At 37.3% G+C, this 26,700-nt stretch overlaps 1 protein-coding gene across 12 annotated transcripts in view; it reads left to right on the plus strand.

Moving 5' to 3' along the window:
• Positions 1–25,265, plus strand: part of NAV2 (neuron navigator 2) — a 419,946-nt gene extending 394,681 nt beyond the window's left edge. For all 12 annotated transcript variants that reach the window (XM_068684879.1, XM_068684882.1, XM_068684888.1 and 9 more), the window contains 15 exons: positions 486–597; positions 1,172–1,317; positions 3,784–3,956; positions 6,178–6,331; positions 6,866–7,025; positions 7,507–7,607; positions 9,286–9,381; positions 9,755–9,923; positions 11,623–11,858; positions 13,076–13,230; positions 13,724–13,795; positions 14,255–14,451; positions 14,908–15,026; positions 20,125–20,328; positions 21,492–25,265. In XM_068684879.1, the coding sequence (XP_068540980.1) occupies positions 486–597; positions 1,172–1,317; positions 3,784–3,956; positions 6,178–6,331; positions 6,866–7,025; positions 7,507–7,607; positions 9,286–9,381; positions 9,755–9,923; positions 11,623–11,858; positions 13,076–13,230; positions 13,724–13,795; positions 14,255–14,451; positions 14,908–15,026; positions 20,125–20,328; positions 21,492–21,617 (2,220 nt within the window). In that variant the 3' untranslated portion in view covers positions 21,618–25,265. The remainder of the gene's footprint in view (positions 1–485; positions 598–1,171; positions 1,318–3,783; positions 3,957–6,177; positions 6,332–6,865; positions 7,026–7,506; positions 7,608–9,285; positions 9,382–9,754; positions 9,924–11,622; positions 11,859–13,075; positions 13,231–13,723; positions 13,796–14,254; positions 14,452–14,907; positions 15,027–20,124; positions 20,329–21,491) is intronic.
• Positions 25,266–26,700: the final 1,435 nt, after the last annotated feature.

Genomic DNA, 26,700 nt, shown 5'->3' on the forward strand with positions numbered 1-26,700 from the left:
TTACTCAATTGTGGTGAAGGGATAAATTATAGTAAATTTTTTGACTAAAAAACTTGTTTTTCCTACTGGGATGTTGTGACAACTGATCCAGTTATTCCTATAACTTCTTCCTTTGGATACAAGTCTTCAGGATTGCATATTTTTGTAATTAATTTCTTCCCAATGCATTTACACCTGCCTGTCCAGATGAAACACTAAGAAAAATCATTGCAAGATAGACAACATATTTGGTTTTGGACAGTGTTCTTAAATATATATTACTTGTCTACAACAGAGCATGTTGTATTGCAATAATTGAGCTATTTTGCAGACTATTGAGGATGTATTTCCCCAGGCATACTGAACCTCATTTACATTTTCTTGTACATATATATTCAGTAAATTCTCCGTCAACTCCCAGTGCTCAGACTGAGAAATAATGTTACCAAATGCAGCTTGGTAACACTAGCATTTTTTGATGTATCATCATTTTTTTCTTATTTAAGGACTCCGAACTGAATGAGTTAAGGAAGACTATTGAACTACTGAAGAAGCAAAATGCTGCTGCCCAGGCTGCCATTAATGGAGTCATCAACACACCTGAGCTCAACTGCAAAGGTGAGAAACAAGCACTGCATTTCTCAACTGTGAAGTGCTCTTGGGACTTGAGTCCTCTTGGTAATATCTCATGCAACTCTGTCAGAGATGAACTTTGTCTCATGACCATGCTCTAGTTACCTGAGTTGGTATAATGTGGGGATTTGGAATGGGTATCTGTGTAAATAGTGTGGTAAATTCTACAGAAATAAATGAACGTGTTAGAACTTGAGTGTGAGCTCAATGAAATTTACTATAATCACTTAATATTTTACCCGTCTTAGACACTGATGTGAAGCATCAGGGAGCAAAGACCCCCTTTTCAGAGCTGTCAAACACTTGGCTTTATTTTCTTCGGTGTTCTCTGTAATTTCCAATATGAATTTTGAATGCAGTCTTGTCATAAGTAACTCCTGTTGAACGGTCTGGGTCTGAGATTTTAATCTCACAGAAATAAGTATTAGGTGCACTGCTTTGAAACAAGCAGTGCATCAATTGGTGTAAGTGATCGTGTGTTTTTTTCCAACATTGTTTATTTGGGATTGAATGAATAATACAGAATACCGAATTTGACACCACCTCAATTAATATTCAGGAACTGGAGCTGCTCAACCCACAGACCTGCGGATCCGAAGGCAGCACTCTTCGGATAGTGTCTCTAGCATTAACAGCGCTACCAGTCACTCCAGCGTGGGAAGCAACATAGAGAGTGATTCAAAGAAAAAGAAGAGGAAGAACTGGGTGAGTGTATTTTAACAGATTGCGTGAGGTTTTACATGAAACTGTCACAACACGCATGGTGAAATGTAGCTGCTCAGGTCCTCCTTCCTCCCCATGCCTCATGTAACAGGTCAGCACAAGAACTAGGCACTGTTTAAATCCTGTGTAAATACTCTTTTGAAGAGTTAATTGAGTCATAAGTGATGTATGTGCTTGTGTAGACTCTGTGTAGGATTGGATCTTATGTTAACAGCCAAAAGGACAGTCCTATAGTAGAAATACCTGTCAAAGATCAATTCTGGGTAAAAATTATATGGTGTCCAGCCCCTCAGGGAAAACTCTACATTTGTCATTAAAGTAAAACAAATCCATAAATGTCATTAAAGTAAACAAATCCACGACTACAAAAACGAGAGATTTTTTTTCTTTTTGCCTCATAGGGCTTTCTTCTTTTAAGTGAACATATTAAACACTTTAAGAGCTCTGTTCGGAACGTTACTGAGGAGTTCCACAGGAAAAAATAAATTAAAAAATTGTTGTGATAAACAATTATTCTTCAAGATTTTGCAACACTTACCTTTCATTTCCCATTTTTCCTTCTTTGCTCATCATGTACTGTATACAAGGTACCGTGTACTGGAGGAAAGGTACAATATATAAAACTCCATTTCGAATTAGACCATAACTGCCTTAGTGACCTAGTCTGACTGTAGTTTGGACTGAAGTCTCTAGATCCTACATTGTACCCAGTAAAGCAATCCACCCCTTCCTTCCCACTGAATTTTAATTTCCCTGGATCTTTTGGGAGCTTTTCTGTATAGCTACAAAATGTGGTTTGAGGTGGTAAAGTCTTGATTTGTATTTGCACAATATCCTGACAGAAACATTTCTGAAACTCCCTGGACTGTAAAAAATGGCTTTTTGAGCAGATTCTTGGTTTTATTTCTCTTTTGTCGTGGTGGTTTCACTTGGATATCTTGCTAGCTCCTTCGTAACGGTAGTATTGCTTTAATGCTCCTAAAATTATTAGATAATTTGAAATTGTGTCATCTCCACATCGCTCTTGTGTGGGGTTTTACAGTAGTTAGACGGGGTAAATTGCTGCACCTTGTAAATTGCTAGCAACTCTTTTCGTTTTTGTGACACAAATCTTTTATAATGGTTAAGCCTTAGTTAAGATAAACACTTTCTTTTTTTTTCTTTAGCTTCTATTCTTTGTTATTGTAATGTAGTAGATACCATTCTACGTCAGCCTAGGTTTCTCATTCATCACACAGCTATCTCTAAAAAAGGTTAAGGAAACATTACCTTATTATGAACAGAAGACAGGACAATATCTTAACCTTGGTATTAAATATGAGTACATCATTGCTGTAAAATGGAGATTGGAAATTAAATCAGTAATTTAATGAGAAAATAGTAGTCTTACTTGTACATTGTTAATTTCACAAATACTGATGAAATTCTCAGCCAAAGACCTTTTGTTATATATAGAAGCAGTGCAGCTGTCCACAGAGGGCTGAAAAAACAAATTTGCAACATTGCTCATCATAGGAATCTTTGTCTAGTATAAAAATAACTTTTTTTAAGCCAGACTGTGTTAACTGGTGTTGAACTGTAAATTCAGCATAACATCAGTTCAAGCACATTAATATTCATTCTATGAGTTTTTTGGTAAATGGCAGGCACACAGGCACATTAAAAAATAATATATCTATATGGTTGCAGGTGTGTAGAGATTATTCAGTATTTTATCCTGGTGAAATACCTGTTCCTGCAAGGAGAAACATAATATTAATATGGTTGTTAGCCAAAACATGGCATCTGAGCCAAGGAGAAAACATAACTTAAGTAGTTAAGAGGTTTGGATCTGATGTCTCCCTCAAGTAACGCAAAAATGATTGTATGTTGTTTGAAGCACCTGTTTTTTGAAAAATGCAGGGGTTTAGTTTTGAAGTACCTCTTGGTCTTTATTTATAATTGGTCGTGTTTGTCTTAGAAATCCAGAGCTTTCTTTATTGCTGGCTTTATCTGTTAAAACGTGTCTTTTTTCCTTCCCCCCACTTCCTTTTGCTTGCGCTTCTTCCGGCAGGTCAATGAGGTAAGGAAGACCTACTTTAAACTATGAGATACAAAGCTAACCCATCCATTTACATGACTAACCATTTCAGCATCATTAACCTTGTCTGAGCCATGTTATATTATAGCCACAAGTCATTACAGTGTTGATGTAAAGCTTGTTTCACTGAACAGAATTCGCTGTAAAATATTAAAAATAGGAAGCACTGATATCCAGTCACATTGACCTTATTAATCTCATATAATAGTTGCAGGAAAAAAAGCTTTTTGATTACCTTTTACCTCTGTTAAAATCTGTGTGAGTATGGCTTTGTTTGAAATATTTGCATGTTAGAGTTTTCCTCTGTGGCTTTTTTGTCTGGATGAACTCTTCATGATATGCCTACTGTTGTGGTCTTGTTTTTTCAGTTACGCAGCTCCTTCAAGCAAGCTTTTGGTAAAAAGAAATCTCCCAAGTCAGCATCTTCTCATTCAGATATTGAGGAGATGACTGATTCTTCATTACCTTCATCACCAAAGTTACCGCACCATAACTCTACTACTTCAACGCCATTGTTGAGAGCCTCCCATTCCAATTCTCTGTAAGAGTTTTTTTTTTTTTTAATATTATTGTTATTATTTATTTAATGGAAAATGTACTGGCAGGCATCCTGCTGCACTGGTAGAGGAAAAGAGAAATACCATCTTTTGGACAGGTGCAATGTTTTCAGTGCTAGCTTTACAGGACGTCTTCAGGTGGCTTTCCAGAAACAAACAATGGCAAAATACACCCTCCACCATCCTGTACTGTTTGGTTTCTCTGAATGAGGATCTGCAGTGTAAGCACTGCAAGAGTTTGACAGCTGTTCAGTTGCGTGTAATGCTAAAACCAGCTGTTCACCATGAGGCAACAGCAGAAGACACAGTGGGCCAGGCAGGATTGTCTTGTAGTTCTGGACTGGTCTGTTGCCACTGGTTGGTCCTACTCCCGAGCATTACTTGCTTTATCTCCCAGAACGGCCAAGTGTATTTGGTAAAATCCTTAACCCTGTCATAGTGGCAAAACAACGAGCAAAGAACAAACATTTCAGCTACTGTTTATTTTACATGTTGTGTGCCCTAAGGAGACTACAGGCAAGAGATAGAAAAGTTGAATTTGTATATTCAGGGAGTTCAAGATAGGTAAGCTGACTTGCAACACAGTACCTTTCCATTAGTATCCAAGAAGCTAAAAATCATTGTTTCTTTACTGTAGTGTTGTTCCGTATTTCTCTGGGGAGCTTTCTCAGTAAAACATATTGAGTATGAAGAGTATTTATAACTAGAGTAGCCTTGGAGTGCAGAACTAATTGGATCTCTAGCTGTTAATGAAACAAACCAGGCCAAGTCTGGGATTTTTTTTTTTTATTTTATTTTTTTTTCTGTTGGCTAAAGGCAGCGCATGTTGTGCTAAGCTGCAGTGATGATTTCCCAAGGAAGGTCACAGACAGTGTTGGTGTTTCATTTTGGCTACCTACGAAATAAAGTTAACATGGTCTTACTGTGCTGTTTTGAATCTGCAGTCACATTTAGAATGTGCTTGGAGAACTTTGTAAAACAGATTTTGTGTTAACTTTATCAGTAGCTTCTGCAATTGATCAGGATAAATAAATACAGAAAGATGGAAGAGGCTGTATTGTGACATGTGTAATTATCAGATGGCCTTACAACCTTGTAAATAACATACAAAACTTCCAGCCTGATTTCAGTTCAAAGGCATCTGAGTAAATATCCAAACTTGAAATTTTGCCCATCACTTGTTTTCCCATGGAAAGGTGAAAAGAATAGCAATAGTTTCCAGTCAAATAATAGTGATGAAATGTTAGTATCAGAAGATAATCCTCCATGAATTTTTTAAGCTTCTCCAGTCTTTTGAGCCTAACTGAATGAGCTTCTGGTGTCTACAGCAAATTGTGTTTTAGAACTCTAAGGCTGGTAAATTGTTAAATGATGATCCCGTCCATCATCAGTCAAAATGCTGTGTGCATACATCACATCTTGACAAGAAAGCCAAAAGACTCAACATGAGAAAAGAGAGAAAACTGAGGGAAGGATAGAGCAAAAGTCAAACTTCTACATTTTGGCTTACTGGCTTTTTGGTGAAGAAAACATCTCTCATTAACCTGATTTAAGGAGAGACATTTTAAATGAAATCTCCCTCAAAGCATGCAGCTGGGTCGTTGATCTTTATATAGATACACTTATGAATGAATGTGCTGAAATGTTACTCGTCTAGAATCTTTTTTTGTGGGAGGAGGGAAGAAGAACGCCACCAAAATTTTTTTGAGCATGAGTGCTTTGAAGCAAACAGGAATTTATCACGCTTGAATAGGTGTAGAGTTCCAAAGCCCTCCAGAACATTTCAGGGAAACCCAGCTGTGCACACCTGGTGAGCTTTAAATCTTTCTGTAAAATCATCAATCTTCAACCAACCACTGTTACTACCTGCACCCCCTTAATTTATTTAGATTTTGGCTTTAAAATAGTTCTTTTATGGCAACTACCATGAAAAAAGTAGACTGTTCAATAGTAGGTGATTTCCCGAATTCTGTTTCATATGCTGATTACAGAAAACTAACCCTCAGACTTATTTTGCTAAGCTGTAATGTTTCCATGACCTATTTAATATCTGATTTATGGTATCACTAATGCAGTAAGCCAAAACTGTTGCCTACTCCCTGAAGAATATATTTTTTTTCCTCTTTTACTAATAAATGCTGGTGAAGCACTGTCTGAAAAGTAACAAATGGTCTAGTTCAATGTCTCTTTTTCATTCTTTTCCAGAATTTCTGAATGCACAGACAGCGAAGCTGAAACAGTCATGCAGTTACGAAATGAACTAAGAGACAAGGAGATGAAGTTAACTGATATTCGTTTAGAAGCCCTTAGCTCTGCTCATCAGCTTGACCAGCTGCGGGAGGCGATGAACAGAATGCAGGTAGGGGATAACTACCCTGAATACTGCAGTGGATATTGAGGTGTTAAAGGCTGGCCATCCTGCCACACAATAAAAACATAAAAGAAAGTAAATTCAAAGCTTTTTGAATGCTTACTAAAAATTGTGTTTACCTGCGTACCAGTGTCATACCTTAGACCTTCATTAAGGTCAGCTTGAACCTATGATTTCCACCTCCCTGAACTCAGCAACAGCTAACTGTTTCAACCCTAGAAACCTGTGGGGAGGCTATTCATTGGCTGTCAACAGCTTCTTAAAAAAAATCTCAGGCCATCTGCTTTAAAGGAGCTACGTTTCAGTGTTTAATAAATTCCCACATATTTTTGTTTTCTAGGACACTGAGAAATGTCATAGAAAGGTCATTATGATGATTAAAACTAATTTACTGCAGTGCTTTAAAATTATGTGAAAATGGCATTTCCACTGAATTAGTATTTCTTCTGTAGTTGCTTATGCTGTGCTATTTTAAGAGTGTGTTTTCACTGTGCCTTCTAACCGCTGACTTGTCTTTTCAAGAGTGAGATTGAAAAATTAAAAGCAGAAAATGATCGGCTGAAATCTGAAAACCACGGCAGCTGTAGCAGGGCGCAGTCTCAGGTTTCCATTTCATCCTCTCCAAGACATTCAGTGGGTCTCTCTCAACACAGTTTGAACCTCACGGAGTCAACCAGTCTCGGTGAGTTTAATGAGAAAGGCGGTGGGCAGGTTTTATCCTGCTCTTGGAAGGTTTGGTTTGGTTAGCCATGGAAAATGAAAGCATGAAAATTATTAACAGCTAAGGTGTGGAAATATGTCAGGAGCTGGCATAAAGCCTTCTTTTAAAATGTCATCATAGGTCTGCTACACCCTAGATTGGAGTTGTCCAACTATGACCTCAGCTGCAGAGAGTTGTGTTCAGAGCCATTTAATGGCGTTGTGTTAGCTAGGGGGATATTTTGTAGGAAGAAAAATACAGAGCAACTGACTAATAATTTCTTTTTAAAAGCGATCTTGATATTTAGTAAGGGAGTCAGTAAACCTGGTTCTTATGTTTAACCTCTGGACACGTGAAGCCCAGAGGTGTTGTGTTTGACTACTATAGAAGTGTTAGGGTAAACCAGAATAGCCTTCATTGGTAGGATAAAGCTATGAAAGCTGTTGATGTCATCTCTTCACAGACATGCTGTTAGATGACCCTGGCGATGGCTCTGCCCGGAAAGAAGGAGGCAGGCATGTCAAAATAGTTGTCAACTTTCAGGACGAAATGAAATGGAAGGAGGTGAGTTGTCTTTTGTCTCCATATAAGTGACTTTGGATTTGAATTTTCTGCCACATTCCAATCTGTTTTGAAGGCTTTTACTTGCAAAACATTCATTACAAATTTCTCAGCAGAATAGTTTACATATCAGACATATCAATAGTGATAGACAAAGCACTAAGCTCCCACTTTCATTGAACTGCTGAGAGCCAGCAGCACCAGTTCGGGTTGTCTCATGGGACTCATCTGCAGTGACTTCTTATTTTACGGTTTCTGCCAATTGGTGCCATCAGCATTAGCCATGAACCTATGTTAGTAATAGAGGACTGCTAGCCTAGACCACGTGTCAGTGGTGTAGGTGATATTATTACAATTATTCTCTGAAAGACAGGTCAATTTTTCAGCTTCAAGGAGGTGAGCTGACTAATCTGCACCTCAGGGTAGCCTATATTTAAGACTGATCTGTTAAAAGCTGCACAAAGCTCTTTTCTGTTATTATTTCAAGTTTTATTTAAGTTGAAATAATCAAAATGATGCGGTGTGTAGGTAGAAGGTGCACTAAAATGCTAGAAGCAACAATATTCCACAAGCACTTGTTAGGTTCAGACTGGGAGATCTGTAACTATAGTTTTCCTCTCTGGTACAAGTATTTCATTTTGAATCAGTTATTTCTCAGATGTTCTCCTTTCCTAAGCAATGTAAAGAATCCTAAATATCCAAATATGTTTCAAATATTGTGAAATTGCAGCCTGCTTCATGTGTGTAATGCATGCGTGAATGTACTACACAATCTTTATCAAGCATTGATCTTCCTATCTCACATTATGAGTACCTGTAAAAGTGCATTTAAGAAATCATTTAATGGCCTTTATAAGAGGGGACAGAAATTTCAGTGAACAGAAATAAAGTCAGCTCAGCAGATCTTCCCATGAAATAACAATTTTGTATTAATAAATTACAGCCCCAGATAAGCAAATTAATAGTAAAAATGTATTGCTAATTCTGTCGGGGTGTACTGTGCTTACTGTCAGTGAAGTTACCATGTGGAAATGGTTCTTTACATTTTAGTTGAACACGAAGTTCACTAGAAATCAGTTTTACTTCAATAAATGTTTCATAGTGAGTACAGCTACAGAGGAATAGAAAAATGAAGTGCATTCCTTTTTCTTTATCTGTTGTAGAAATCAGAAGCAAAAATATTAACTAAAATGGTATAATATACCAAACATAACACACAAGTTTATGTAGAAATTTATGTAGAATTTCACTAGATTTCTTTGTCTGTGGCACGATTTCTAGAAGTAAATAGGATAAATGTTGAAAATGCAATGTATTTTAGATTATGAAGTCACAGAAAAATGAATGCTGTGAACTTCTGCCTAGAATTCCTAAAACTTCTTGACTTTTTGATAAGCTGTAATATTTTCAGATGCTTTTGAATTGTTCATGGATTAATAAACACATTTAGCTTAACACTGGGTGCTGCTTAAGTATCCTCTAAATTTGTCACTGCAACACTGTAAAAACATTAAGTAGAGAACAAGGATTTCACATAGTATTCAGAATTTACTATACATGTATAAAGAAATGAAGATGCACCATAACTATGCCAGAATTTCAGTTACCTTAAACAGACGTGTGACACAGCTAGGATTTATTTATTAACTTAAATTTATGATTCACGTTTGTATTCATTTAGGATTCAAGGCCTCGCACCTTCCTCATAGGCTGCATTGGAGTCAGTGGCAAGACCAAATGGGACGTTCTGGATGGCGTGGTTAGGCGGTTGTTTAAGGTTAGTGTATGCAATTTGCTCTCCGCTAGCATTCACAGTGTATTTGATGACAGGGTGCCTGCATGGAGGCTCAGATGTATACACCGTTTTGAATTTGGATAGGTGTCCAAACAGCACTGACTTTTACAAAGATTTTATGTGTGACTTCAGATAAGTCAGCTAACTTCACTGTCGGTTTCCTCATCTGTAAAGCGCGTAGCAGTCATTTGCCTATTGTGTCTGCTTTTTCTTTGACAATTTGCTTGGTACTATTTGAACAGGCATTTGCCAGTATCAAATAATATTCAACTCAGTGTTGTTGTTGTAGCTTAGAATCCACAGGCTCAAAGCTTTCAGTGTTTTGTAAAATTTTCCATCCTCTTTTTCACCGTAGGAATACATCATTCATGTGGATCCAGTGAGTCAGCTGGGACTTAATTCAGACAGTGTTCTGGGCTATAGCATTGGAGAAATCAAACGCACAAATAGCGCAGAGACACCCGAGCTGTTGCCCTGTGGCTATCTAGTTGGAGAAAACAATACGATTTCGGTTACCATCAAAGGTAATTGCACTTGATCAGTCTGTTGTAGTTCTCAGTAATTACAGTTTTATCAAAGCATACTGTGTCAAGAATCTCAGAGGAGTAAAAACTTATAGTTGTGTCTGTTTTTCCTGTCTTTGCCTTTTATTTGATGTTCTTCTGTTTTCATTTGATGAAGAAAGCACTTAAAGTATGGTAAGTCTATAAATTGAGCAAATTTTCCATCGGTAACAATAGAAATAATTATACACATAGCAGTTTCCTCCAGATGTCTTAAATCGGTGCCTTGAGTTGTGCTGGAAAGCACCTCACACGACAGATGTCACAGTGGAATTATTTGAGCAGCAAAGTGCTCTTCCAAATGAATAAAAAAAAATAAATAATGGGGTTGAGGTAAGTCCTCATCCACTGCAATTTCAGTGTTAATCAGCTTGCTTGAAGTGACACCATTGAAATATGTAGCATAGATCTGCATACAGCAATGGAGTAGCACAATACTTATGAACATTGCCAACCACTTTACAGCTCAATTTCAAAGTTCGACTGAGCATTTGGAAGTATTTTGATTTCTGATTGCTGGTATAAAAAAAAATAATAATTCTGTAGCAGATCAGCACACAGGAAGACAAACTAAGTCATGAAATACCTCAGTTTACTGAGGCTTGATGTGAACTCTGAGTGTTCTGCTCACTTACTTGGAATGCATTATTCAAGAGTATAATCCCAGTTGAAATATTGCTCATATCTGTGAAGCTTCAGTTGATTTTGTATTTAACTTGCAGTGTCCTGACTTGTACTTTGAAGGTTCATACATGATAACATTTTTCAATAAAGTATGAGTGTATTTAATCAATTTATGGGAAATCAGTTACTCACATATACCGTTGAGATATAAAGCTGCCTATATAAATATTTAATATTCCAAGTAACCATTGAGGTGCAAACATTTCTATGGGTGATCTGCCAACTTCCCTTTCTTCTGTTTATTTTGAAGCATTGTATGTTTTTCCTGAGCCAATTCTGCCTAAAGTGATTGCTGACATTGCATAAATGCTTATCAGTAGGAGTTTTATGTTAGAAGAGATAGCCATCAGCATACAGAGAAGGAGTTTAATTACATGTGTTTGGGAAAGCAGGGGGAGTTGATGATAGCTGTTTTTTTGTCTAGCGATTCAAAAGTAAACAGGTAAATTCTGTATGTATGTGTAGTGTACATAACAAAATACTGTAAAACACATGGTTCCTGTGTGAAAAATGTAGCCTGGAAACAGTCACATGGCCAATTTTATCTAGAGAAACTGAGTTCTTCGAAAACTTGGAAAGCAGATGGAGAATCCAGGTGAAGCTTACAGGTCACTTACTGTTTTATATGTGCTGTTCTCTGTCACAAGGGACGCCAGAGTGGGGAAGGGATTTTTCTCAGAAACAAGAAACGGCTTGTTCGGGTTGGATCTAAATCTTTTGTTACAAAGTTTTATTTTGTGAGTTTCTCCTACTGTTACTGGGCCCAGGTATATTCACAAAGTCCCACGTTTCGATTCTGTTTTGGCTTTCCAGTCATTTCAATTTATCTTAATTTGTTAAAACATCATTAATGAATTGCTTTTCAGCATTACAGCTATTTTTATTTTTTTTTTAAGGGAAAAAAAGAAAACAACTTGCAGGTAATCTGGATAAAAATTGGGAGTTGCTATAAATGAGGAATCTTTTACTGTTGCAGGTATCTGCGAGAACAGTTTGGACTGTCTTGTGTTTGAGTCACTGATCCCCAAGCCTATACTGCAGCGCTACGTCTCTCTCCTGATGGAACACCGACGGATTATCTTGTCTGGCCCTAGTGGCACTGGTAAAACATATCTAGCAAACCGCCTGTCTGAGTATATGGTCCTTAGAGAGGGCAGGGAGTTGGCTGATGGAATTATTGCAACCTTCAATGTGGACCATAAATCCAGTAAGGTAAGAAAACAAATCATTGCTTGCACAGTTAATGTTACCATATGTCAAAAATGGGAGAACTGCTCTTTTGTTAATTCATCAAAAATAGGCAAGCGGGATTTTAAACTTATCTTTCTTCTTAAAGCATTCTGTTAATCCTGAAGGGGACAATATCTAAGTTGTTCAGAACTGTGGATTCACCAGGCTTTTGGGCCTTAAATAGCAGACTTCCAGGTATAAGTTTAAACACCTAAAGGCATCATGATTTTGAAGTGGTTAGAAGGCTGAGAATTGCTGAGGAAGCTCAGAGTTCCTGCACAAAGTTCCCAGCGACTTCAGCAATCCTCATTGCATGCGGACATTTTTCCTCAAAACATGAAATGCATCTCTAGGCCTTCAGAATTTCTGCAGCTGCAAGTATCAGCACTGGTAATCTACATCTGCTGTTCCAGTAGTTACTGTTGTCCAGACACATTCCTGAGCTTGTAAGGCATGTCTCTGCTTTTTATGTGCTTTTGGTTTTGCCAAATATACCTCAAGTGAATGTCTAGGTTAAAAAAAAATAATAAATGTTTGATGGCCTTAGGCAGATCTTCCTCTGGAGAAGAAGAGTGGTTGGAAGTGTGGTTGTAGGCCACTGGCATAATTTTTGAGACATGCTATGTAATAAATGCTTTAAAGATGATGAGAGCTTTTCAGCCACACCCAGTCACCCAGCAGTAGCACTCTGAGCTCATCATTCTTTTGTGTCATTACTGAAGGCATCTAAGTTTGGCCCCTGCTCGAGGAGTGCTTTATACCAGGCTAATTTTGTCAACTCTGCTTTGATAAAAACATAGCGGCAAGAACAGAGAACAAACCTAGCCGGAACAACAGCAACTGCCCAGCTCAGTATACAGAGATTCAAATAAGTTCCTGAAAAGAAAGAAAAATGCATTTCAGACTTCTGTGTCAGATTAGAACAACACAAATGAAAAAACATAAAGCAAAAGGCAAAATCTTGACCCCTTTAGGCCCTTACCTCATGCAAGTGTCTTTGAACATGTAGCAAAACCTACAAAAGAAAAGGAAAACCATATTTTTCTATTTCCTCATGGGAAATGTGAACACGTGTAAGATGGCGGTCTCTTTTGCTTCAGACTTCATAGCAAAGCCACTAATTTATTTGTATTACTTAGATTTTCAAGAAATATAATGAAAACTTTTTGTTTTGTTTTGTTTTAATGTATGCTTTGCAGGAACTCCGCCAATACCTGTCCAACCTAGCAGACCAGTGTAATAGCGAAAATAATGCTGTGGATATGCCTCTTGTAATCATTTTGGATAATTTGCATCACGTTAGCTCCCTAGGAGAAATTTTTAATGGACTTCTAAACTGCAAGTACCACAAATGGTAAGGAAAACCTTAGAACTCATTCCAAATCCCAGTTATGTCAAAGAACAGCAGTTCCAGAATATGATCAGAACAATGAACTGTAGATTAATTTGGTAAAGAGGACTGAGATGGTGAGACCATCCATATTATGGACAGCACTTCAGAGATTTTTTTCTGCATAAAATTATCAATTCTTCTATAATCAGTAATAAAAAAGTAGTATATGCGTTGGACAACTTGCATTCTTTTCATGCAGTAGACCTTCAATACTAAAAAGACATTTTTAGCGAAAGGTCCTGCTCTGAGGCTTCGATTTTGCTTTCAGAATTTGATGTTCTTGTAGTTCAGATTTTCGGTAGAGAAGCTGGTTACAAGTAACTACAAAAGCCTTCTTTGACCAAAAAAAAAAAATAATAAAAAAAAAAAACACCTTTTTAATGTTAAATGTTTTAATGTTATTTTTTATTTTTAACAAAATTTACAAGTTTGATTTGCTTGATTTTTTTAATAGTCCATATATTATTGGCACAATGAACCAAGCCACCTCCTCAACACCTAATCTTCAACTTCATCATAATTTCAGGTACTGTTTATTCATGTTTCTCATTTACGTTTGTGGGCTCAAAAGGGCTACTGAGTCATCTGAAGTTGGTCTTATCAGCTGAAATGGCAAACTGGGATAGAAATACCATTCTCCAGTAGCTGCTGCCCTAACTTGTGCAGCTTTATGTTATGATGCTGTTATTGAAATAACTATAGTTAATAAAACTTTGTTCAGAGGATTTTTAAGATATTTGATCTTCTAACAAATTTTAAATACGACTATAGGCGAAGCAGATAGCCAGTAAGCAGTAAGATGAAACAAAGTACAATATGAATTATTTCATCTAATGAACTCATTGTTCTAAAATATTTTTTTCTAAGAAAAATATACAACTGTGATCATCCTTTTTGATCACAGTAATCATTTAGAAATGATAAGAAATATTTAGCCCAGAATATTTTTTCTTGTACTAAAGACATTTTTGCTGTTCTGCCTCAGATGGGTGCTATGTGCTAACCACACTGAGCCAGTCAAAGGCTTTCTCGGCCGTTTCCTGAGGAGAAAACTAATTGAAACAGAGATCAGTGGCAGGATGAGAAATGCAGAGCTGGTTAAAATTATTGATTGGATTCCCAAGGTCTGGCAACATCTGAACAAGTTCTTGGAGGCTCACAGCTCCTCCGATGTTACTATTGGTAAGTGTTCTGCCCATTCTGGAAGAAATGCATTTCCAGACATATATAAATGTATGTATTCTATTTCCTTGTACACCAAATGCATCCTTGCACATTTCCTTGTACTACGTAAGGTAATAAAAGGTTTCTTTAAACCCTGCTTTTAGATACATATATTTTTTTTTTACTCTCAGACAAACCATACAAGAAGTTTCTAAACTTTTTTCCCCCATTTTAATAGGTCCTTGATATCAACCTTGTTAGGAAATCTGGTTAATAGTTTTGACCTTGAAAGCTATGGTTTTTGAAGTCAATTCATAGGATTTTTGAACTCTCAAGTGAGAGCACTTCACCAGATAGCTACGTTTGTTCTCTCATCTTCGGCTTCTTTCTCTAGAGAACTGCAAGTTGTTGTTTGATCCTGTTTTGATTCATGTCATTATGATTTGAGTTTAATATCTGTTTTCCCCTTTCCAGGTCCACGGCTCTTTCTCTCTTGTCCAATAGATGTAGATGGTTCAAGAGTTTGGTTTACTGACCTGTGGAACTACTCCATCATCCCGTACCTTCTGGAGGCAGTTAGAGAAGGGCTACAGGTGAGCAGACAAAAATGAAAAATCATAGGTCTTAAAATGTTATCAATTCAGAAGGCAACACAGCATCAGAGAAAACTGAATAATTACATTGTTTTCTGTGGGTGTAACTTTGCACACTAAATACTTGCATGTCTGTGAAAATACAGTCATTAATTTCAGGGAGAAATACTTTCTTCACTCTGCCATTTTGAAATACAGAGTGGCAGCACACAAATTCCGGAGTGACTTTTTGAAAAGTATTTAAATGCTAAACTGTTGATGTTTTTAGTCGCAGTTAGGCATCCAAGTGTCTTTCAATAATCTGTTTTCAAAAATCAATTTTCAATAACCCAGGAGCACGCTTTAAAATTGTACCATGCACCTGAAAAACATGTTTGTGGTCATTAACTGTTATGTATGATTTTCCTCTGCAAATGAAATCTTGAACAGAAGATAAACAAAGCGTATAAGGAAATAAATATATAAATGAACACGATAGGTTCAATATCAGTGACATTTTGATTATTTTTTCAATCTTCAGGATGAAATTTTGAGTAGATTCCCTCGTAATTCTTTCAGGGTCTGTAGTAAAATCATCACTGATTGCCGGTATTTTTATCTGATTCACGCTGTTTAAAAATTTGGATAGTTTTAGGCATTCAGTTCTTAGATTCATGCAGTTCTTAGCATCTCCATGACTAGAAAGCATGATCAGGAGGAATGGCTTAACAGAGGTTTGCTATTGACTTGACATGGAATTATGGAAAAAAAATACTTAGATTCTTCAGTTCTCTGTTCACAGGGTAAGAACAGCAGCACATAATGTAAAAGGTGTTTTGGAAGATAGCATAATCAATGAGTAAAATACAAGTACATTCTGGGTGTTGCAAACATTAGTTATTTTTGATAAAGAGCTCTCTGTGAGACAAATCCCTGTATTTTGATAATGTGAGGTTTAGGGCAGATGGAACCTGAAGCTTTCCCCTTGCAGCATCTGTGAAATCTGCTTATTTAAAAATTACTTGTTTTGCAGTAGAGCTAAATGCAAGATCACATATAGAGAAATAAAAAGGTGGATGACAGTGAGAGTCTGGAAAGTTGAAGAGGGCTGAAGATAAGTGGAGAATAGTGAATTATGGTGATGTATCAGAAGCTTGTGTTTTGGTAAGAGGACAAATGCCATTTTAGGGGTATAACTTAAAAGCTCATAGAAGTAGGAAGAGGGAAGTACTTCTGTATGTTAAAAAAAAAAAAAAAAAAAGATTTAAAAGTTAAAAGGGTTCAGAAAAGGGCAATAGTTATAATTTAAGATACAGAAAGCATTTTACAGTGGAATAAGTTCAAACTATTCAGTTTATTTAATAGGAAGATGAAACAGTTTTGATCTTTGGAAGCCTTCTGTTTAAGTGGGGGAAGAACATTTACTGGCTGTTTGACAAGTTTGCACTAGAAAAAATCAAACTATGAGCAAGACACAGTTTGTTATTAGTAAGAGTAATTAATAGTTAGGAAATTTTACTACAGAAATAATAGGTTCTCTACCATGTGTGTCTCTGAGCCCAAAATCTTTCTGAAACATGAAAGAACTCCCAAGAAGTTACAAGCTCCTTGAGAGAAGCAGTCATGTCACAGAATGGTAATTTGGGGTTTGTGAATAACAGTTTTCTCCATTCTGGGGCTGCTTAGGGGTCACCTTTACAGTATTCATCGGGATGACTTGTCAGGAAGATCTGTTCGAAAAGTGTGAAAGTTTTCTTTTGAAAAATACTATTTCTTTTCTATTCAATACAGTTTCTGTATTTGAGGTTCAGCTCTTGTTTGGATGGGAGTACTCTGCAGAAAATGAAACAATAATGAGGAGAAGACACACCAGTTTGAAAATGTTCTTAAAAGGAAAAAAAAAAAGAAAAAAGAAAAAAGAAAAAAAAAAGCTTGTCCACTTAAGAAACACCTGGAGTTTCATTTACTATCTTGACAGTAGAGATTTATAGATGTTAACAGAGAGAGTGCGAAAAAACAGCCTTGTCATAGAAATTTCAGTATTTACTAGTGGCTCCTAATAACTACGAAATACATGAATTGTACAACTAGTTTTAGTAAGAATTTGTACAAACTGTGTTTACCATTTGAATTCTGACAGGACCTAGAGACTTCATTTTCCTTGAGATGATTGTGGTAGGTACTTAGTTGTCAGGTTTTCAGATTGCACAAAGAGAAACAGAGGTAGAAATAGTACAGAAGAGAAGAACTATTGTACATAATTCCTGTAGAGGGTCCCCACAAAGGAAGGTAAAGGGAGCTAATAATCTTTTTGACCTAAAACAAGTGAGAAGACAGAGTTCTTGTTTCCTCCTGAAATGGGATGCTCGAGCATGTTGTATTGTGTTTTGAATGTCTTTTATCAGCTGATCAGTAGGTATGGAAAGCATTGAAACATTAATAACAGAAAGGATGAGAAAGCATAACAATTGATAAAACCCTGTTTTTGCTTCCTCGTTTTGCCTGTTATCTGCATCTTTATGTTATTCGAATGGATTGCATTTTAAGTATAAGCATTCCAGTTTCTCACTTTTTGCTTTAGATTCTGTATCTGCTCCAATCCAATTTCCCCATATTCCACTAATTCATTTCGTTTTAAATAATTTCCTCGTTTGCTTTAGAATTCTCTTTTGTTGAGTCTGTTGATGGGAATAAAACATGAGTACTCAAATTGCAGCCAGAGTTGTACTAATTAACAAGCTAATGCTAGAAATGTGTATTTCATTTTTGGCTGTTTTCTGTCCCCACACCCACAAAGGCTCCTTTGAGAACACATCTTCCCATCTGAAATTGCCTGCCAGAAAGAAAGGGTGGACTGCTGATTTCACTCTGATCTCTCTGGATCTAAACTGAACTATTTTTATGTTTCTGTTTCTCATTTAGAGGACTATTTTGGGTCAAAAACAAGAGAGCCAAAAGGATCCTTAGAATAATTGCTCCCATTGGAGCCGCTGAGTTTTTGGTTCTTCAAAACAGGGATGTGAAAATTACAGGGTTTTAAAAACCCATTGTTCTTCCTGCTCGGTATATTGATATGGAATGGAGCACCAACAAAAAGAGGGTCTAAAGTCTCTGTGGCTTCCTGATGCCATCACTCGTACTCCAGTGGTTTCTGTGTGGTGCTTTGTGGACCATCCTGTTAGGTTCTTGCTCCTCAATTGCACCTTCTATGTCTAGAAAGCGTTCATATGAAAGGGGCAGGACTGGTTGCTGTGGATGGGAATGGTAAGCTGGTAATTCGATCTTTCATCTGCTGAAGATATATCATGATTTTGTATCCTGCAATGGGGATTTGACATCCTAATTTTCAGAAATGATCTAGGAACCACACAGACCTTCTAGGCAGCACGGACGTGTGGAAAATATAAAATTCTCTGCCGTCATGACTTGCCGTAGATTTGAGAACAAGATTAAAATATGCGATCTGGCTTACCACAGCTTGAAGACATTATGTTGGGAAAATAATGCAATACAGCTCAGGGACGCAGACAAGTTTTTTTTGTAGCATAAAGCCATGTGTAAGACTGCCTAGCACCACCTGCTGGGCACGCCTGCTCTGTGCTCTGCCTGCTTCAGTGCTGTTCCAGAAAGTGTTCAGTACCTTGTAATTTCCGTATGGCATTTGACTGCCATCTATTAGTAAGTCTGCATTCATGTCTGAGTTTCACCGGAATATAAGCTTCATGTAACTCTTACAGGAAGGCTCTAATAGAACAGATAAAAGACTTTATTTAGCATGTGCAAATTCACGCAGACAAGTTTTCAAAAAAAGGTTTAGGCTGGTAACTATGTGACATCACTTAGAATGAAAGCTGTTTTTATCCTAATATTGCTTAGGAGTCTCTGACAAAATGCCATTCATACACGCTTGCCTGGTATATATCTGTGGAAACCCTCTGCTGCCATGCAGGAAGATCAGATTTGGATTAATTAACCATGCATCCAGATGAAGTCGGTCTCTTGCATTCTGTTTGGATGCAGCATTTGAGGGGCCTGTTTGCACTGGAAGAATTAGTTTCCATGCTGCAAGAACGTTCAGTGATTTATGGCAATGTGAGGAACAGTACTAGAAAGCTCAAGTTTGCCCTAACTATTCCTGTTTGGCAATGGGCAGGATAATAGGATGGGAATGTGGGGAGGAAGAAATACTGATGAAGAAAACAAGGTAGCCTTAAATCCATGAAAGAGATGACAAATTTCTTTGTTATACCGCTGCTTTTTCCCCATGTGCATTGTACAGGAAAGAAAAGTCTCTGAATTCAAGTGACAAAGCGCCAGTAATGAACTCCAGTTGCGGAAGGATGCTTAGGCCAGAAAATTATAAAGCAGAAGTTTGAAGTCACTTAAAGTTTTATTTATGCTTTTGAAAGTCATGGGACATTAAAAGGAATTTATCAGCTAATTAAGGCAAACAGCTGAACGTAACAAGAAAGATATGTATAGATTCAGTAACACAAGAAAAGTTTTGGAAATAGAGCACACTTACTTGAAATAAGAATGCAGTCAAATTCTGTTGGTGCATTTTCTTGGTTGAGTACAAAGAAATTCCCTTGGCTTCAAAAACTTATGCTTTGACATCCATCCATCACTATTGCTTGATAACAGGCATTACATTTCCTCCTGTGCATTCTTTTGACTGCAGTTTCACAGCAACGGCAAACAGATAAGCTGTCTCCTGTTGCAGCCTGGATGTGAACGTTAACAGCCTCTTTCCTGTATTTACTTTTATTCAAGTTTTTTTTTTTTTTTTAAAAAAAAAAGAAAGAGAAGAATAAAGAAAGAAAGAAAACACCTGTCCAAATTGAGGTTATTTTCGCATCTCCCTTTCATTAAACGGTACCCACAAAAGGGCATTGCAGCCTCAAAGGAGGTGGTTAGCCTCTTCCAAATCACTTGCCCTCAAAAATAATTAAAATGTTGTCATTAGGGGGATGCAAATCTCATTTGGTTTTGTTCAACCTTACTTGCAAATGTTATCTGCAGTCAAAGAATCAAGGCACATTCATTTTGGTTAGGTAAGCACAGAATAAAATGATAAATGAACAGGAATGCTTTAAAAGATGCTTTTGCACTTTTTCAGTTGTATGGGAGGAGAGCTCCCTGGGAGGATCCTGCCAAATGGGTAATGGACACGTACCCCTGGGCGGCCACCCCACAGCACCATGAGTGGCCTCCTCTGCTGCAGCTGCGTCCTGAAGATGTGGGGTTTGATGGCTACTCCATGTCACGGGAAGGCTCAACCAGCAAACAAGTTCCAGTGAGTGATGCTGAAGGAGATCCTTTGGTAAGTTCTCAGTTTCGAAACAGCATATCTGCCTAGTTTCTCTTCTTTATAGGATTAAAAGCAAGAATGAAAAAGTAAAGGATGGCTGAAAAGTGTTGAAAAGATTTAGAACAAGAAGTCCATATATATTGGGAAGTCATGAAGACAGCTCATGGAACGTGTTGACATAGAAAGCCCATAAAGTTTTCAAGAAATAGTGTCAGAAGTTTTTCAGATTCATTCACTGAGGATATTTTGAGGATTCATTTTTTGAGGAGTCACTGGGGATGTGTCCAATGTTGATTAATTTCTACCCCAGAAAGAAGTACTTCATTTGGTGACAACTGTGTGACTAGTGCAGTGGAGCCATTTGGCTAAGCCTGTTTTGCCACAGTCATGAAATAGCCACGTTACTTTACCTCACACGGTGTTTACAGTCACCAGATGTAAACTGAGATTTTCAATGAATCTGTCAGCTGTTATGCTCTGTGAATCTATTTTTAATTTTCAGTGAATCTATCAGCTGTTATGCTCTGTGACTGGTGTCAACTTTATGAATCAGAAATACAGTGCAAGTGTATATAAAGGAAATGGTAATGCATATTTGTATAGCGTGTATAAACTGAACTGGAAGGCATTACTAAATACCCGTTTTCTTTCAGTGGGAAACAGTTATTGAAACTATGAATGCCCTGAAGCTGTCCTTCTGAGATAGGCATTTTCCCAGATGACTGGAGTGCAGAATACATGTTAGCTTTCATTACCTAATGTACAGAGAGACAAATATATTTTCCAACCTAGATGATTCTATGATTTGAAATACCAAGCTAGATATTAATACATTCATATTTACCTATTTGGACTGTGCTGAACATATTTCCATGGGTCAGAGCAAGAGATAGAAAGGATGCTTCCAGAATCCTGTGGCACAGCTGTGGACTAATCGGTTCAATCTTTTCATTTTTACTTTTACTGGAAAAGCATACAATTCCTGACTAATGTGTATGCTCCTATAACTGTTTTAAATGTAATGCCTCTTTTCAGATGCACATTAATAATTACCCCTGTTTTCCCTTCTTTTCCTCTGTTACATGCTGGCATAGTGAATGCCACTTTGATTTTCATATGGAGTTGATATTTCTGCCTCAGAATGCAAATAATCATGAACTTCTGTGCCTTTGTAGATGAACATGCTAATGAGACTGCAAGAAGCAGCCAACTACTCAAGCCCCCAGAGTTACGACAGTGACTCTAACAGCAACAGCCATCACGATGACATCCTTGATTCATCTCTGGAGTCAACGTTGTGATCCTCATTAGATAGAAAAAAGTTGTTTCCACGATTGCTCTCCCACTCGACAAGAGTCCTGATCACAAACTCACGAGAAGAACATGTTCCTGGGCTGGGCTGGTATCTCAGTATTAGAGCTGCAAGAACAAGAAGACACTTTGAGTCAGTCTTGAACCTGGGTGCAGGCAACCCAAGCAACCTTTGTATTGTTTTTCTTTTTACAGTGATAAGAACTGCACTATTCCTTTGTTTTCTTCTGTTTAGTTGCTGTAAGCTCTCATGCCTAAGATACTGAAGATGTTAAAATCATTGTTACTAAAGGAAAAAAAAAAAAAAAAAGTTAAAGGAGGGGGGAACTTCACAGCTATGAAGCAAACAGCTTTGTGCCATGTACTGTCCAGAGGAGAGGGGAGAGGAAATTTTTGCCTATGCTGCTTCTGACCAAACCACATTTAGGTGAGGGCTGGACTTTTACCAATCAGCTTTGCAGATTAAACTCAGCTTTGTATAGTTCTGGTGCTATAACAATACTGCTTGCCTTGGTAATAATACTCCATAAAGGCAAAGCTGCAAAACAGGGAAGTTTGAATAAATATAGTAGAAAAGAGAAGAAAAAAAGTAAAGTAAAAGCGCTGCTCTCCTTGCCAGTCCGAGACCTTGGCTTTCTTTCATTGTGTGTTTGTAAAGATATACATATATATAAATAGGAGTATATAAAAATATATATACAGTCGGAACAAATCAGGTTTTTTCAAACACTGTGTAACAATCAATCCTACTAACAGTTGGACATCGGGTAGCCCTTTGCTACGCCGGGCCTGATTCTCCTCCCACTTACATCCACGATGCTCTCAGTTGACTTCAGTGGTGTACACGTGGTTTACACCGATGAGAGTGAGCTTCCCTCCTCCACAGAAGTTGGCGCAAGGGCTCTGCCCCTTGAAGCCCTACAGCTTTAAAGAACCTTAGGCAATGCACGGGTGTTCTATCAGCCCTGTACACAGAGGTTAGCTACACCCCTGAAGGGATTAATCAGACTTTCAGTTTTTAATTCTTGCCATGAAATGTTACAGCAGTTTTCGAGAAACTTTGGGTTTTGTTCAGAGTTTTTGTTCCGATCAGCACAACCATAAACGGATTAGTTAAAACTCAGCTCTGTGACAGTTTCAGTGCTACTCTGGTGAAAACATTTACTTCCACGGTTTTTAACTCAAAAAAAAAAAAAAAGTATTTTAGCAGTATTCCAGTCTGGAAAAAAGGAGGGAAGGTACTGCATCTTCTAAGTTTACCTAGGCCATGCTTTTGAGTTTTGGCAGAGCTGTGAACCTGGTTTTATTTCTCCTCCTCTCCAAACGCACACACCTACACTATCAGTGTTAAGGCTTGTACTTCTGTTGGGGATCAAGAACACCTCACAAAGAATTGCACTTTCCTTTCTATGGAAGCAAATGGTTCCAACACCATCGCCACCAAGTCAGCTGTCCCGGGCTGTACCTCAGCAAATACATCAGTCCTCAATATCGATCTGTACTAGCCTTTCCAGCTATCTTTTGGTGCTGAATTTTAAAGCGATGCCTTATTTTGTACTAATTGTGTTGATTAAATTAGTGCTGTATATTACGAGATTTTATTTAAATAAACAGGGCTAAAGTCATCTCTTGGAATATCATAAGTTGCTGTGAATATTGTTTGTATGAGATACTAGAATCTGTTGAAATGTGATGAAAAGGAGGGAAATGAGATAACTTTTCAGGTTCGTATCAATCCGCAGCTAAATAAATCACTGAAGAGCTCTTTTATCCACGCAGAAAAAGAAAAAAAATAAAAAAGAAAGAAAAAAAAAAAGCTTTTCAACTATAATAAATGCTGTCATTAATAAATTACAGGAATATGCTGGTTTTTTCAATGTACAAAAAGAAAACTTATTACAAACACTTTTTTAAGAGCTTGTTAATCCTTATGGGTTTAAAGTAATGTAACAGACAAGTTCATGCTTCTGTGACTCAGTTTGAGAGGATAGTTTTATTATACCTCATGACTTTCTGTAACATAACTGTACTTACTTTGTCTTACTGAGCTGGTCTTGAATCTGCTCCTGTTACAACTTTTAAGTGCTGATGACTTTTTTTTTTTTTTTTAAAGAAAAATATTGTAAAAGAAAAAATAAAATATTTTAATGTTGGGGTTGGGGGGGTGGGTTGCTGTTGTTACTGTTTTAACTTTATGAACTCTATTTCATTATTTTGCTGACTGAAATACCAAGGGTTACTCAGCCAATGTTCCTGCTCTAGTCTTGGTACTGTAAAAATGGGGTGCATCCGTATGGACTCAAATATATAGCATGCTGGTGTTGATTTAAAGAGAGGTTAATTTTTCCAGTAGTCTTGACAATTCTGCTTCCCAGCACTGACTTTACCTGCTACTACTGTGAATCTTGGTACCTAATCCTCCAACTGAATCCATGCAGATACAGCATGTGCCTGTCAAAAATCCAGTTGCAGGGATAGGGCTTTTAAATGGACTTAATATCCTAGAAAACTTCTCACTTAACCTTTAAACAAGTGCTGTAAGACATGTTTATAATGGTGTTTTATTTGTGGGGAACGGGGTATTTTTTTTCCTCATTTTTAATCCTGCGCTTAGGCTCAGGAAGGAATTTCTGTTATCTTTTATTTTTTATTGACACTAGTTTGCATTACAGTAAGAGAGGCAATTTTGAGTGGGCTAGTCATGCTAAGCGTCACAACATCTTTTCTGAAACTTCGGGAAGCAGGGTTACCCGTAGTGCACACTTAATTTTTATCAAGACTTCATAGATTTTATCAAGACTTCATAGATTAAGTCTTTCTTTAAGTGACTTTGTTTTAATTTAAGGCTTTTTTTTTTTTTAATAATGTTTCTTTTCTTTTTGCCTTTTTTCCCTACAAAGTAATTTTAAAGAAAACAAAATCATGAAAAAAAAAAAAAAAAAAAAAGATTCTATGCAACAGTCATGTTGAGTTATAGATTGAAAGTATAAACCATTTTCTTTCCTTCAGACCTGCCAAGAATTCTACAGGCCATAAATGAGATGTGGTTTATTTGGGGAAGGGGAGGGAGGGGGTTGGCTAGCCTTTTTGTACATTTTGGAAGAAGCAAACTGATACTTCATTGTTGATGCTTAACTTCGATATTATGTGTATGAAACCTTGTCTAAATGTGGCAATTTTCTTTCAAGAAAAAAAAGTATAAAAACAAAGCAAAAAAATCTTTCTTTGTCAATATTAAATGGAAGGTTGCTGTTTTGATCTAGTCGTTTCCAGTGGAACAGTTTATGAAATATGTTCTATAAGATGTACATTTTTCATTGTAACATAGAAATGTAAATATTTGATTAAAAGTGCTGCATTTTGATGAATTTTTTCTAGCCATTTTTAAAGAGAAAAACTAGGAACTGAGTATTTTGTGTACGTTTATGATGTTTTCCATTTGCTCCTCTCCCTATTTAATTTTCAGTTCTCATTTAGGATTGGAATTTGTGAATGGTCTGTTTGAGATCATGCCTCCCCTTTCTCACCCTCCCTGTTTCTCCCCCTTCCCCGCCCTTGTGTCATGGAGAATAAAGCTGATGATTGTACCAGTCTTAAATTATTCATGATTCAATAAAATTGATGCTTATTTATTCAGATTTGTGGCTTCCCTGAACATTTTGTCCCTTCTTAATTGACATTTTCTGTTGTGCATTCTTAGATTGTGGGTTTTACTTCTTGTTTTCGTTGGCTTCTTAGAAGTATGTGTGAAAAGATGCCAACAGCCCCAAGACTCTACCTTCATACAGGGAGAAATTTAGCAGAGGTACGACACCATTACAGTTATCTCCTATAGCTAATGTTTGCACACATAATCCACCACGATCTGCTCAAGACAGGACTGTGGGCTACCCATGTGGAATGTCGCTGCAATAGAGCTGGAAGTAAGTCATAGGTAGGTGGCCAGCAGGCCAGACAGATCCTTGTGCCAGCTTCTTTTCAAAAGAAATCCCTGCTGGTTGCAAGGCCATGCACGGTCTGCATGCTGGGCATGCTGTGAGCATGCTTTGCAGAACGGGCAACTTCACTGCCCAGGGCAAGCTCAATTCTACGTGTGCCCCACTGTACACACAAGACCATCTTAAGGTCTGTGCTTGCTGACATTGGTCTTTGAGACTTCTCATTCCCATCTTCAAGGGCATTAAGCAGCTCAATCCCACCCATTATAACAATTTCCTCTTAACCCATTCGATAGTGAGACAGATTACACCATGATAAGCTCATGTTGGTCAGTAAGAACATGTAAGGATCTCTTTTTCTTCTACTTTACTTCAACTAAATGCTGTGCTCTAATGAGAACAACAAAGAAGTACTCCCCTTTCAGGAAGCATAAACCCCCAAACCTCTTCACTAAAAGTCTAGGTGATAATTCTCAGCAGCAGACTGCATTTTTAATTTTTATTTTTTTCCTGAAGACTTGCCAGTTTCTTGTAGTTATCTTGTCTTCTACTTACAGACTTGAACTACTGACATTGGTAATAGCTTCTCCTATATCAAAAGAAAGAGAAGAAAATCTGCTGACAATTGATATGTGCATTTGATTTACTTAAATCCAAAACCAGTTGAATCTACAACTCCCAGCAGCTCTTTCTGAAAATCACTGAACAGATCAGGTCTATTTTTCAATAGTTGTGTTGACCTACTTTTCAAACTAAAAAAGAACTATGATACAAAGGTGTTGATTTCTCTTATGGCGACACAGCATTGACTGTCAGAACCTAAACACATTCCATAACTGATATCAAAAACTGCAGCTTATCTGCTGTATAGCCAACAACTGCCTTAGTTATGTCTTTATAGCTTACTCTCAGATGAATAAGAGAGAAATGTGACTGGTAGATATTTGCAGGAACACTTAGTGGTATGATTCTCCTACCAAATACTTGGATTTGTCTTTGCAACTTGGGGCAAGCCTAGAGAATGAAGTTTGCTAGGAAGTACCTACATCGTATCAAAAGGAAATTTCTTGGGTGCTAATTGGTAATCATAGAGTCTTGTGGAGCAATTATCTTTTCTAGGCTGTCTTGTTCTTGC

This window comes from Anas acuta, chromosome 5 (assembly GCF_963932015.1).
Source record: "Anas acuta chromosome 5, bAnaAcu1.1, whole genome shotgun sequence".
Taxonomy (NCBI): Eukaryota; Metazoa; Chordata; class Aves; order Anseriformes; family Anatidae; genus Anas; species Anas acuta.